Genomic DNA, 12,951 nt, shown 5'->3' on the forward strand with positions numbered 1-12,951 from the left:
ATCCAAGGCCGAAAACCCCGGGAGATCCACCGACTGATTCAGGAGAAAAGAAGACACCTCCTTGGGCAAAAAGGACGGAACAGTCCGCAGGGAAACACCGACATCCGAAAAACGCAAGAAAAGTTCCCTACAAGACAAAGCCTGTAATTCCGAAAACCCGACGAGCGGACGAAATCGCGACCAGGAACACCGCCTTCAAGGTGAGATCCTCCAGAGTTGCCCTCTTGATCGGTCAAACGGGGCCCTACAAAGCGCGGACAGCACGCAATTTAAATTCCAAGACGGGCAAGGATTCCGTACCGGGGGGCGTAAATGTTTGGCCCCACGCAGAAAACGTACCACGTCCGGATGGCAAGGTAAGGACCGACCCCGGACCTTACCTCTGAGGCAATCTAACGCCGCTATGTGGACCTTACCTCTGAGGCAATCTAACGCCGCTATGTGGACCTTCAGCGTACTCCAGGACAGCCCCTTCACCAGACCTTCTTGCAGAAAGGCGAGAACCGACGATATCTCCAGGCGAATAGGATCTACGTCGTGAACACTACACCAGTCTTCGAAGTCCGTCCATACCCGCATATAGGGTAAGGACGTCGATTGCTTCCTAGCTCTCAACAGAGTAGCGATCACGGCCTCGGAGTATCCCTTAGTCCTCAAGCGCGCCCTTTCAAACGCCAAGCCGCGAGACAAAACTGATCCACATCCTCCAAACAGACGGGTCCTTGACGAAGGATTGCAGCGTCCCCGTGAAACCGAAGCGGGGACTCCGTTGCCAGCTGAATGCGGTCCGCAAACCACGGACGCCGGGGCCATTCCGGCGCCACCAAGATCACCTCCCCCGGATGCAGCTCGATTCTTCGTAGGACCTTGCCTATCAAGGGCCACGGGGGAAAAACATACAGCAACACGTCCGTGGGCCAGGGAAGCACCAGCGCATCGACTCCTTCTGCGCCCCGCTCTCTCCGACGGCTGAAGAACCGCGGAGCCCTTGAGTTGTGAGCGGTGGCCATCAGATCCAGGCGGGGCCGTCCCCACCTGGTACAGAGGAGACGAAACGTGACATCCGGCAATTCCCATTCTCCGGGATCCAACCGATGGCGACTGAGGAAATCCGCCTGGACGTTGTCTACTCCGGCGATGTGAGACCCGCTAAACTGCTGAGGTGGTGCGAACCGCGGCCACGACGAGCGTATCGTTTCCATCTTGAAACGCGGCACGCGCAGACACCGGTTAACGCCTTTCAGGTCGAGAATGGGCCGGAACGCACGCCGTCTTTCTTTGGGACCACGAAGTAAATGGAATACCTTCCCTCGCCTCGCTGTGGCGGTGGAACGGGAGTAATGGCACCCCGTCCTTCCAAGCGTCGAAAGGTGGTCCTGACCGCGGCGCGCTTGACGATGGCCTCGCAAGGAGATACGAGGAACTTGTCCACCGGTTGCCGAACAAAACCTAAAGCGTAACCGTGTCTTATCACGCCGAGAACCCACTGGTCTGAAGTGATCCTGGTCCACTCCTCGTAAAACAATGTGAGCCTCCCTCCCACGTTGGGCACAAGGACCGGAGACTGCAACGAGGAATGAACCATCCTCATTTCATTGGGCTGGTTTGGTCCCGGATCCCGACGAGGGTCCACCAGATCTGTTGAACTTCTTCCCTCGAAAGGACTGAGACCATGACGAAGATCTAGCAGCGCCCGATCGGTAAGCCTAGCCCGACCCGGACGATCTCTGCGGCCTCTGGCGCCGGTTGTACCGAAAAACGAGTCCTCGCGGCAAAGGATGACCGAGGCTTGGGCCGATCCTCCGGCAACTTAAAAGCCTTGTTCTCACTGAGGAACTGCATCAGGTCATCCAGCTGCTTACCAAAGAGAAGCTTGCCCTTAAAAGGCAAAGAACCAAGGTGGGCCTTGGAGGCCCCGTCCGCGGCCCAGTTACGGAGCCAGAGGAGACGGCGAGCCGAGACCGCCGACACCATCGCCCTGGCCGAAGTTCTCAGCAGGTCATACATCGCATCAGCGCTGTAAGCAATCACCGCTTCCAGGTTATCCGCCTGCGCCGCCTCCCCCGCGGAGAGGCCCGCATTGGCTTGGAGAGTTTGGGCCCAGCGGAGCCCCGCCCGTAGAGCAAAATTACTACAGATAGCCGCTCGGACTCCCAGGGCGGACACCTCGAAGACCTTCTTGAGCTGCACCTCCAGCTTCCTATCCTGGATATCCCGCAGCGCCGTCGCGCCCGTGACCGGGATGGTGGACCTCTGCGTCACCGCAGACACTGCCGCGTCCACCCGCGGGAGCCGCCGCAGCTCCAAGACGTCCTCTGGGAGAGAATACAGCTTGTCCATGGCTTTACTCACCTTCAGACCCAGTTCCGGTGTATCCCACTCCCGGACAAGATATCGGAGGCCGAGAAGTGAAAAGGGAACGCTACCGTGGGCCCTGCCAGGCCCAAAGAGCACCGGGTCCATCTTGGCCCCTTGACGAGACTCCACTGGTGGGGCTTTCCACCCCGAGCTCGCCAGTGTAGCTGGAATCAGGGAAGAGAGCTCTTCCCGGCGAAACAGGCGTACGACTTTAGGGTCATCCCCTTCTGCCGCCTGCGGCCCCTTGCCGGTTCCCGGCTGGGCTGGCCCTTCCTCGTCGGGCCCCTCAGGCCCTTCTGGGACGGCCGAAGCCGAATCCTCCTCCAAGGATGCGGTGGAAGCCGTGTCCGAGTCCTGCAGTTCTCCTCGCGCTGGCCTCTTCTCCCGAGGGGGACTGGAGCCCCCCGGGACCGAGCGGTCCTCTTCCGGGCGGGGAGCGCTCCTCCCTGCCCCCTGACGACTTTCCAGCCTTCCGTCTGGATTTTTCGTAGTTTGCCAATTTTCTAAGCAAATAGGGCAAAATCAGCCGAAAAGGATCCCTCCGATCCCGAAGAATCCTCTTCAGCACTAAGGCTCCTGGATCCACGAGGCCTCGGGGCCTCTCCCCCCGAATTCGGAAGCTGTGGTGACAGCGAGGGTGGCTGAGCGCCATCTTGAAGCGCTTTCCTCGTGGCCTCCCTCACCGAGGACAAAATGGCTTCCGTTCCCGCGCTCAGTGGGAACGGGTCAAACGGCGCGGCCTCGATCGTTCCGTTGCGCTCGGCGAGCGGGCACCCCGAGATCAACCCCCACGAGCGACCTCCGACGCCCCTTCGCCCCCCGAGACACAATTGGCGCAGACCCCGTCCCGGGAAACGCGCGCGGAACTGCGGGCGCGGCAGGCCGACCCCCTCGGCATCCCCAGCCGGCGCCCCGACGTTGGGAGGCACAGAAAAAAATAAGTCAGCCCCCCGTACGCGAAGCGCCTCGACCGCACGAGAGAGAGAGAGCGAGCCGGCACGGCACAAAAATAAAAACCGCAAGACAGATTTTTTTTTTTTTTTTTTTTTTACACTTAGCCGCTGGCCGAGGTCCTGTAGTCTTCTGCTCCAGCGGGGGTGAGTGAACCGGGCTCCCCGGTGTCACCCCCGACGCTGCTGCCCGCACTGGCCGGGTCCTCAACCCTCAGCAGCGGCCTCAACCTGGAGGGGATGGTCCTCTCAGGACCTTCCAACCCTCCTGGGAGGCTCCACCGACGGGAGACTTCTCGTCCTTCTGCAGATGACTTCCTGTAAAAATTGATCCTTCCTTTTTTTTTTTTTTTTTTTAAGTAATCAACCTTGAGAATCCTAATCCTCTTATTAATCTTTTTTTTTTTTTTTTTTTTTTTTTAACTATCCCTGACTGACTAGGCCCGAATAAAAACCCTCGGGATCCCAGAGACTGTGGGTGGACCTGCCCCATTTGCTGGAGACAGAGAAAGACTGAGGGGCTGTGGGTGGCACCTTACTATATGTAGGGAGCCCGTCAAGTTTTGCTCTGTCTCCATCTGCTGGTGCGGAGTCACAACCCAGGTGTCTGGACTGATCCGGGTACGTACAGGGAACACCTAAATATAAGACGTTGCAGTAGTCTAGGTGAGACAAAACAATAATGCTACACAGTTTTCAAATCATTTTCATCTAAAAAGAGGCACAGTTTCCCATATGTGTAATTTATAATAAGTACTGTGAACAACATGATTAATCTGGAGTTTCAAAGATGGCGATGAATCTAACATTACGTGCCTGGGTGACAATCAGAATCTTTACTCCCTTCACAAACAAATCATTCCGTACATTGTTTGATGGATATTGGGCTAGGTAAACAATCTATCTTTTTCATATTTAGAGATAGTCTGTCTGTCTGCTCAGCATTGAGCACCAGACAGGATCAGGGAGACACATTATCTGTCTCCTCGAAACCGAAGAAACTAAAGGGTTTCTACTCTTTAGTTTTGGCATTGTGGAGCTTCAATGACATTCATTAGGCAAGGGCCAAGAAGCATCTCCCACCCTTCTTTCTCAGCTTCCAGAACAATGTGCAGTCACTTCTTTCCTGCCAGCAACAGGAGTGCTGATGCTTAATCATGCTCACTGACTTTCACTACATAATTGAAACCCCTGCCTAGGCTGATAATCCTGGATAAAGGCTCCAGGAACCACACCTCAGTCTGATATGCAAATTTCCCATGCTGTTACTTTTAAGTTAATTTCCAGTATTCCCTAAGTAGGGGGGAAGGGAAGAATTCTCTTCAAAGCCTTGTGCATTGCATTTAGTAAATCAAATGTTAAGTCATTTGTAAATAGCACTAATAATAACAGCAGCAATAATCATGCTGGAAGCATTAGATGGTTTCCAACATAACTTTACTGATGAATGGTGAAATTTGTGATAGTTCTTTACAGCTCTAGTTGTTTCACTATGTAATAGTCTTTAAGTCAGTGATTCTCAATCTTTTTTGTGTTGTGGCATACCTGGCTTTGGGCTTACTTCATCATGGCACACCAGCACCTTCCCTATACCCCTTCTTCCGACATCATCATTCTCTTTTCTTTCTTCCTTCTCCAATCCCTGGCATCATCATTTTCCCTTCACTTTCCCCACATTATTAACTTTTCTCTTCCCTCCCCCAAATCACATCATATCACTTCATCTTTTCCCCTCTTCCTCCTCCCTTCACTCCACTCCAATCCTTATCTTCTTTCCACTACCCTTGGCAACATCACCTTTTCTTTCCTTCCCTCTCCCCACCTCTGGTATCATCACTTCCTCCCATCCCTCTCCCCCTATCTCCCAGCATCATCACTTTCTCTTCCCTTACTTTTTATGCCCTAGCAAAATCTCTTCCCTTTTCTCTCCCCTCTAACCCCTGCATCATCACTTTCTTTCTTTTTCTCTCCTCTCACCCTCTGGTATTCTTATGTTCCCCTCACTTCTCTACCTCTACCCCCTGACATCATCTCGATCACCTCTTTCCTACCCTCTCCTTCCTCAATATAATCTCCATCAACCTCTCTCCTACCCTCTCCCCTCCTTGACATCAGTACTTTCTCTTTCCTGTCTTTCCCTTCACTCTCCTCAACACCCTCAGTTTCCTAGCAAATTCAGCTGCCTCTTCCAGTAGCACCTACTTGGTGCTGTTTCTTTCTTCCATGCCTGTTTCCCTCTGTCATCGGAACTGCATGAGGCCAGCAGGACTTGATTCTACAGGGACCCCATGCCGATTCAATTGCAGAGTAGAGCCAGCAGAAGCAGCAGCATATGTGCTGCTCTCTGACTCCCCCTACTGGTGGTAGGATATCCTGCAGGCCAGCTGTTGGGGAAAGAAACTGAACTGTTATGGCCACCAGCGCTACAGCTATGGCACACCAGTTGGAAAATGCTTTAAGTAGATTATGATGATCCTTCTTTTAGTAAATGTATTGGAATGATTCAATCTAATTTCAATTGATAAGTCTAATTTCTCTTCCTCTCCAATCAGTTAGGACAGTTAAGCTTCCCAAATGATAGGGGATAGTTCCTTTTTTGTTCAATTTAGTCAGTCCATATAGAAAAAATCCCAATCACTCCTACCTCTCCTGAATTTGTTCTTCTTTTTCTTTACTCACTGTCAGGCCGATACAGAAAAATCGCGGGAGAACGGGCGAGCACCCGTTCTGTGCGCGCGATACAGTAAATAAATGTAATTTAAGCCCGGCAGTAAAAAAAAAAAAAAAAAAAGGCGCTAGGGACACTGGCGCGTCCCTAGAGCCTCTCTTCGGACAGGAGCGGCGGCTGTCGGTGGGTTTGATAGCCAACGCTCAATTTTGCTGGCATCGGTTCTTGAGCCCGCTGACAGCCACGGGTTCGGAAACCGGACACCGGCAAAATTGGGCGTCTGGTTTTCAAGCTGCGGGCCTATTTCAAATTATTTTTTTTAACTTTTTTTGAACTTTCGGGACGTCAGACTTAATATCGCCATGATATTAAGTCGGAGGGTGCACAGAAAAGCAGTTTTTACTGCTTTTCTGTGCACTTTCCTGGTGCCAGCAGAAATTAGCAGGTGCTAATTTCTAAAGGCAAAATGTGCAGCTTGGCTGCACATTTTGCTTTCTGAATCGTGCGGGAATACCTAATAGGGCCATCAACATGCATTTGCATGTTGTGGGCACTATTAGGTTTCGGGGGGGGGGGGGTTGGACGCACGTTTTGGATGCGCTATTACCCCTTACTGAATAAGGGGTAAAGCTAGCGCGTCCAAAATGCGCATCCAATTGCGGATTAACAGTGCGCTCCGGCACTGTTGGGAACCTTTATACTCCTCCTTGAGATGATAGTGAACCTACTACTAGGTCCAGTCAACTCCTCCCCCCCCTCCCCCCTTTCACTCCTTAATCCAGGAATGGATGAGAATCCACTCCTTTTCAGATCTCACAGTTCATTTCATTTGTGTTCTCAGATTGAGAAATGCCACTTCTTTGCTTTACGTACACAGATCCTCTGGGTGTGAGGCATGCTGAAAAAAGAATGTTTCAAAAGGGAAACCAAAAATATGAGAGGAGGGTGGAAAAAAAACTCCTATCTCTGAAGCGCAAAACATTAATAGGTGTCCAAGCATAGTCTGCACTGTTTCAGACACAGTCCTTATTTATTTATTTAAATTAGTTCTATACCGTTTTCTTGCAATTATATAATTGATCAAAGCAGTTTACATAGCCAACAATAAAATAATAGCAACTTAAAAGATAAAAATGAATTACAAAAATAAAATTCATTGATTACTTCCAATCTTTGTTAGAACAAAAAATAAATATCTAAAAAAAATCAGGCTAAAATAAAAAAAAAACCAAAACAAAAAAAATAAAGTTGGAGAGAAATACAATTCGTTTCAAATCCCTATGGTAAACTTACTGGTTCTTTATAAACTAGAAAGGATGAAAGCCTTTTTCACAATCCAGAGACCTTCCTGCTGAAAAATTTGAAAATCCAGGGAAGAGCCATGGACAAGCTGTCCCTGGAAGGGTCAGCTTAAGATTCCACACCTTAAAGTGGTGACAGGGGTTTATATAGAATAGGAGTACACCATTTTCCATCTTCCACATAGGGGATCTATACAACTATTCTGTTTCCTCCCATTCAGTAAATGAATCATTCCTTCTGGTAGAGATTTGAGAGGATCTCTACATAGTTCCATTAGTTGAGCATGAATTGTACAACACTGCCAGGTCACCCATAAATAATGAACTTATTGAATTTAGCTGCCAACTGAATTATCTAAAAGTGTTTTTCATAGCAGTGCTACTTTGGCAGTAGACTGAAACAGATGGGTTAGAGTTTACCTTGTAGGTACAAAATATTTAATTTTCTGGCGATAAGCAGGTTAGCTGTTACATGCAAGGTAAGTAATTTCTCCAATACACTGGCTGAACCTGCCACCTTACCAGTTGACGACATTCTAAAAGTCCTACTGATGAAATTATGGGAAACGCTGATTTCATGTACCACTACAGCTTGAAAGCTAGACCTTAAGCATAGGGTTCAACAGTCACCAGGCTTTGGCGTGGTTCATCTGCTATACCAATCAGTAGTAGTGGAATCTGATATGAAAAAAGCAAAGAGAACCCCTATTCATTCCAACTCCTTGCCACGGAAAGATCATAAATTTCTAGACATTTTCAGCAAAAGGATGATCCAGAGACTGTTTTCTGCTCTCATCACCATTCATCAGTTCTACATGGTATAATACCTCACTGACTGCCTTCAGAAGTTGAAGCCATACTTACCGTCCTCTTATCAGAATACCTTTTCTCAGTCTAGTCTTTCTGGGATGCGGAAGAAGCCATCCAACACCACCTTTGTTCTGTGTATGAATCGTTTGATTGTTTCATGCATCTCTGCAGCTTCTATTGCAGCGTGGCATATGACGTGGCTACAAGCAGGTTTCGTCGGGAGGACGTCCATGACAAATTAGTGGATCTCCCATGCTTGGGAGACAACCTTTTCCGGGAGACTTTCCAAGAAACAGTCTCCCAAATAAAAGCCAAAATGTGGCAGTATGGTTGTTCTGCATGGCACCAGAGCAGCCAACTCTTCAGTGGCGTCCATACTATTCTTATAAGCAACCCTTTTACCACAGCAGCCTTCCCAGCCTTTTCATTAGTACCAGCTTCCACCTCTTCAGGCACAGCGACAATAGTAGCACCGTCTGCCAAAAAACACTTAGTAAACCTAACCTAACCCAGAGGCTAGTTTTTGATCCTGTTGTCCAAGCTCCTCCCTTCCCTTCCAGTAGTGGGATGAATTCAACATTTTCTGGTGAATTGGCATCAAATAGCCAAGGACTCCTGGGTCCTCAAGATTGTGTAGTATGGATACCAGTTGTGTTTCTCCCAGCCCTCACCCTTCTGCACTGTTTTCCTCCCCGTCCAGATATATCTCAAATCCAGCTGGCAGTGAAATTGCTTCTTAAGCACAGGCAGTAGACCTGATCCCTGCATCGTAACACATGCAGGATTTCTGTTTCAGATACTTTTTCATCCTAAAGATGTCAGGGGAATTAAGACCAGTCTTGGACTTGAGGCTTCTGAACAAGTATATCCTCTGGGAGAAATTCAAAATGAACTTTCTCAGCACAATTCTCAAATTTTTTCTAAAGATGAATGGGTTTATACTCTGGATCCAAGGATGCCTATACTCTCATCCCAATTCATCTTTCCCTTTGGCATTATCTATGATTCCAGGTGGATTCTTCCCACTTCCAATGCAAAGTCCTTCCCTTTGGCCTATCTTCTGCTCCCAGAATCTTCACAAAGTTCCTTGCTGTGGTGGCAGTGCACTTGCCTCATCAGAGAATACAAATTTTCTTGTACCTTGACGATTGACTGATTAAAGCACAATCACAAGAAGCAGTTCTCCACTCTCTGGATGTGACTGTTTGTCTCCTACAGTGCCTAGGATTTCTCATTCATTTGGAGAAGTCAAACTTCGAGCTTGCACATTGCCTCCATAGGGGCCTGCAAAGACTCATCACTATAGAGAATATTCCTATCCAATGATCAAATGCCCACCACATCCTCGCTCATCTGGAAACAACTATCTAATCCAACTTTCACAGCTAGTAAGCTCCTCGTACTCTTAAGTCATGTGACAGCTATCATGTAGTTCCACTAACCTGCCTTTACATCTGACATGTACAGTGGGGTCTGAGGTCTCATTAGGATCAACTCTCTCAACCTCTCTTTTCAGTGCTGCAGATCTCACCATCAATAGCAAGGGACGTACAGTTATGGTTACAGCTCCACGTGCTCCTAAATGGAGCCCCACTTTTACTACTTCCCCATCAGTTCATCTCACACAGATGCTTCTACCAAAGGTTGGGGGGGGGGGGGGGGAGGAGTGTCCATATGTGATCCTTCCATCCCCCAAAAGTTTAGTCTTTTTAGGAAATCTTTTTTCAAATCAATCTTGGCATATGCTCATTACCTTCACACATCTTCAAGAAAAGAGGATCCTGACACAAACAGATATTGAGATAGCCATGTTCTATGTTATCAAGCAGAGGGGAACAGGATCATAGCCTCTCTGCCGGGGAGGCACTGAAGATATGGAACTGGGCAGAAAGACATCAGGCAAGCCATTATTTACTAGGCGTACCCAGATTGCCTGAGCAGCGTTTTTTGACCTCGCAAGTGGTCTCTGTATTAGTCAGTAGCAAACACTTTTCATCTTCTAGGATCTTTAGACAGCGGGGACCTATTTGCATCATTACAAAACACAAAACTAAATCAATTTAGCTCAGTTCTACCAAGAGATTGTAGTCTAGCAAATCGATTAAGGCCATGCTCAATACAGCTGAAAGCTCTACAAGCTTGGAAAGACAAGCCCATTTAGTGTCGTTAGTTGACATAACCCACATGAAATGGCTAATTCATCCTGCTATCTGCAGAAAACACCATTTATGGTAAGCAAATTTGCTTTGGTTGTAACTTTTAAAATAAAAATATGTTGAGCTGCAAAAGTGCTGATTTTAAATATTTTTATTAAAGATGAAACTCAAAATTTAAAATAAATACAGAAGGCACCAAAAATTTAAAAAAGAGGGATGCAAGAAAAGAGGATAAAAAAGAGGGATGCAAGAAAAGTCAAAGATGGCAGCAGGCAATAATGACCAGCAGGCATCAAGGCACCACAGCCACGGGGAAGGTAGAGGCGAAAGAAAATTTACCAGAAAATGCTGAGAAATCTATTTAAATGAGGCTACAGGAGGGACCCGGTGTCTTTGGTACATGAGGAAAAAACCCCAAGAAAATTGGGGAAGAGAGTTTTCCACAGATTTAAAGAAAAATATTGATGAGCTCACTCACACCGCGATGCGAAAGCTCCACAGAAAAAAAAAAAAGACTGAAGAGGGACCCCGCATGTGATTTATGTGTTGATTTCCATGGAATGTATAGATAGCTTGTTTGTGTGTTATATTTCTATAGATTTAGATGTTTGTGTATGTATGTCAGGAAACACATACCAAAAGCACAGTTAAAAACAAATCATACATTGTCAAGAAAAAAAAAAGTTAAACTTTTAGACTTTAATTCTGTCTCTTTCAGTCACACATTCTGCAGTGTACAGCAATCAAGTACTTTCTAGACAATGCTGAAAATATGATATGCTTTTTCTTCAAACTGCATAATATAAGTACTCGGGTAGCAAATAATACATGTGAGCAGACCTGATTAAAAATCCTAAGCCTTTTGCTTCCACTATGGGGCTTCCCTCAATCCCTTTAAACAAATTTGGTATTTTCATAAAATGGAATGACAGTGATGTAGTAGTTTGCAGGATTTGATACTATGTTATGCTGATTTTACTTTGGAATTTTTGTGTTAGATGACAGAACTGCCAACCCAAATGGAATTTTTGGACTATATAGCAACGTTTCACCTCTACTGACCAATTTCTGCATCTTTGAAGATGATGTAAACAAAGAGAATGGGTAAACAAAGATTTCATTCAATAAATAAGAGTCAATCTTCTACTTGATGGTGGTACCTAACTGCTTTAAAACTGTTTGCTTTACTAGGTTCCCACAGCAAAAAAGTCAGACTATTGACATGAACACTTTTGGGCAGCATACTGGTAATGGACATTCTGAAAAACAAAACGTAAGTGTTGGAAGATGAGTTTTGTGTTGAAGAATATTAGTTAGGTTAGTATTCTACATCAGTTATAATCTGCTTCGTTGTTCCTGCAAATAGAATCCAATGATCAAAGAAAAATTAATGTGCATAGAAAATTATTTCATGCAAAAATCATATTTCAAAAGGAGGTTTTTATGACTAATGATTGAACATCACCAGGATGACTATTTAGTTAGCCCTTCAGGTATCTGAAGTCTTTTCCTCCTATTAATAAAAATAAATAAAAAATAATTAAATATACAAAAGTTTAATGAAAATTTTATAAATATTTTTTGTCATCAATGGTGTACTTTTAAATAGATACATAGGTGTGGGTTTACATATTTTAATTTTACCTTTATATCAATTGCAACTTATTCTGTGTGATGCTGGCATAAATGAAAGTTTCAAGTGTAGTGAGAACCTAGTTTTACCTCAGTTTTTATTTTTTTTTTATTTCTAATGATATTGGAAATTCTTTAGTGAACTGGCTACTTTGGTTACATAATCATGGAAAACCAGAGATGATGTTTTAGAGTAAGATTTGGAGCCTTGTTTGAAGAAAAACATTACATGTACTTTTTGACCATTTCCTCCTCTTCAGTTATTTATAAGTATATACTTATGTTAAGAATTCACTTCAGTTTGTTTTTAATATTATGTTCTCCAAGGACAAGCAGGATGGTAGTCCTCACACATGGGTAACATCATCAGGTGGAGTCCGGCACAGAAACATCTGTCAAAGTTTCCAGAACTTTGAGCATGCCTTATCACATGCTTATTTGCTCTGTTCTCCTGTTAGAAATTGTTTAACCTATCCTTTCCTCTAACTACCAAGTTCCACATTCCCTGTTATAATGTCATTTCCTGCTTCTATTGTTAACTGGTTTTTTCCCCCTAGTTCATTGTAAACCGGTACGATAAGACCTGGTCTTGAGCATCGGTATATTAAAAGAATTTAAATAAATAAATAAATAAATCACATGCGGGGTCCCTCTTCAGTCTTTTTTTTTTTTCTGTGGAGCTTTCGCATCGCGGTTGTGAGTGAGCTCATCAATATTTTTCTTTAAATCTGTGGAAAACTCTCTTCCCCAATTTTCTTGGGGTTTTTTCCTCATGTACCAAAGACACCGGGTCCCTCCTGTAGCCTCATTTAAATAGATTTCTCAGCATTTTCTGGTAAATTTTCTTTCGCCTCTACCTTCCCCGTGGCTGTGGTGCCTTGATGCCTGCTGGTCATTATTGCCTGCTGCCATCTTTGACTTTTCTTGCATCCCTCTTTTTTTGCTTCCATCATGGCCACTTCAGGTTTTTGTCAATGCTCCCAGTGCCCAAGAGCCATGGCTGTCATGGGTCCCCATGATATGTGTCCTTTGCCTGGGAGCATTGCATGACATCCGGGGGTGTCGCAGGTCTGCCA

At 46.1% G+C, this 12,951-nt stretch overlaps 1 protein-coding gene across 3 annotated transcripts in view; it reads left to right on the forward strand.

Moving 5' to 3' along the window:
• BUB1 (BUB1 mitotic checkpoint serine/threonine kinase) overlaps positions 1-12,951 on the forward strand; it is a 403,183-nt gene that overhangs the window by 203,801 nt on the left and 186,431 nt on the right. For all 3 annotated transcript variants that reach the window (XM_029594322.1, XM_029594320.1, XM_029594321.1), the window contains 2 exons: positions 11,242-11,347; positions 11,435-11,516. In XM_029594322.1, the coding sequence (XP_029450182.1) occupies positions 11,242-11,347; positions 11,435-11,516 (188 nt within the window). The remainder of the gene's footprint in view (positions 1-11,241; positions 11,348-11,434; positions 11,517-12,951) is intronic.

The sequence above is a fragment of the Rhinatrema bivittatum genome, chromosome 3, assembly GCF_901001135.1.
Source record: "Rhinatrema bivittatum chromosome 3, aRhiBiv1.1, whole genome shotgun sequence".
In the NCBI taxonomy this organism is placed as follows: domain Eukaryota; kingdom Metazoa; phylum Chordata; class Amphibia; order Gymnophiona; family Rhinatrematidae; genus Rhinatrema; species Rhinatrema bivittatum.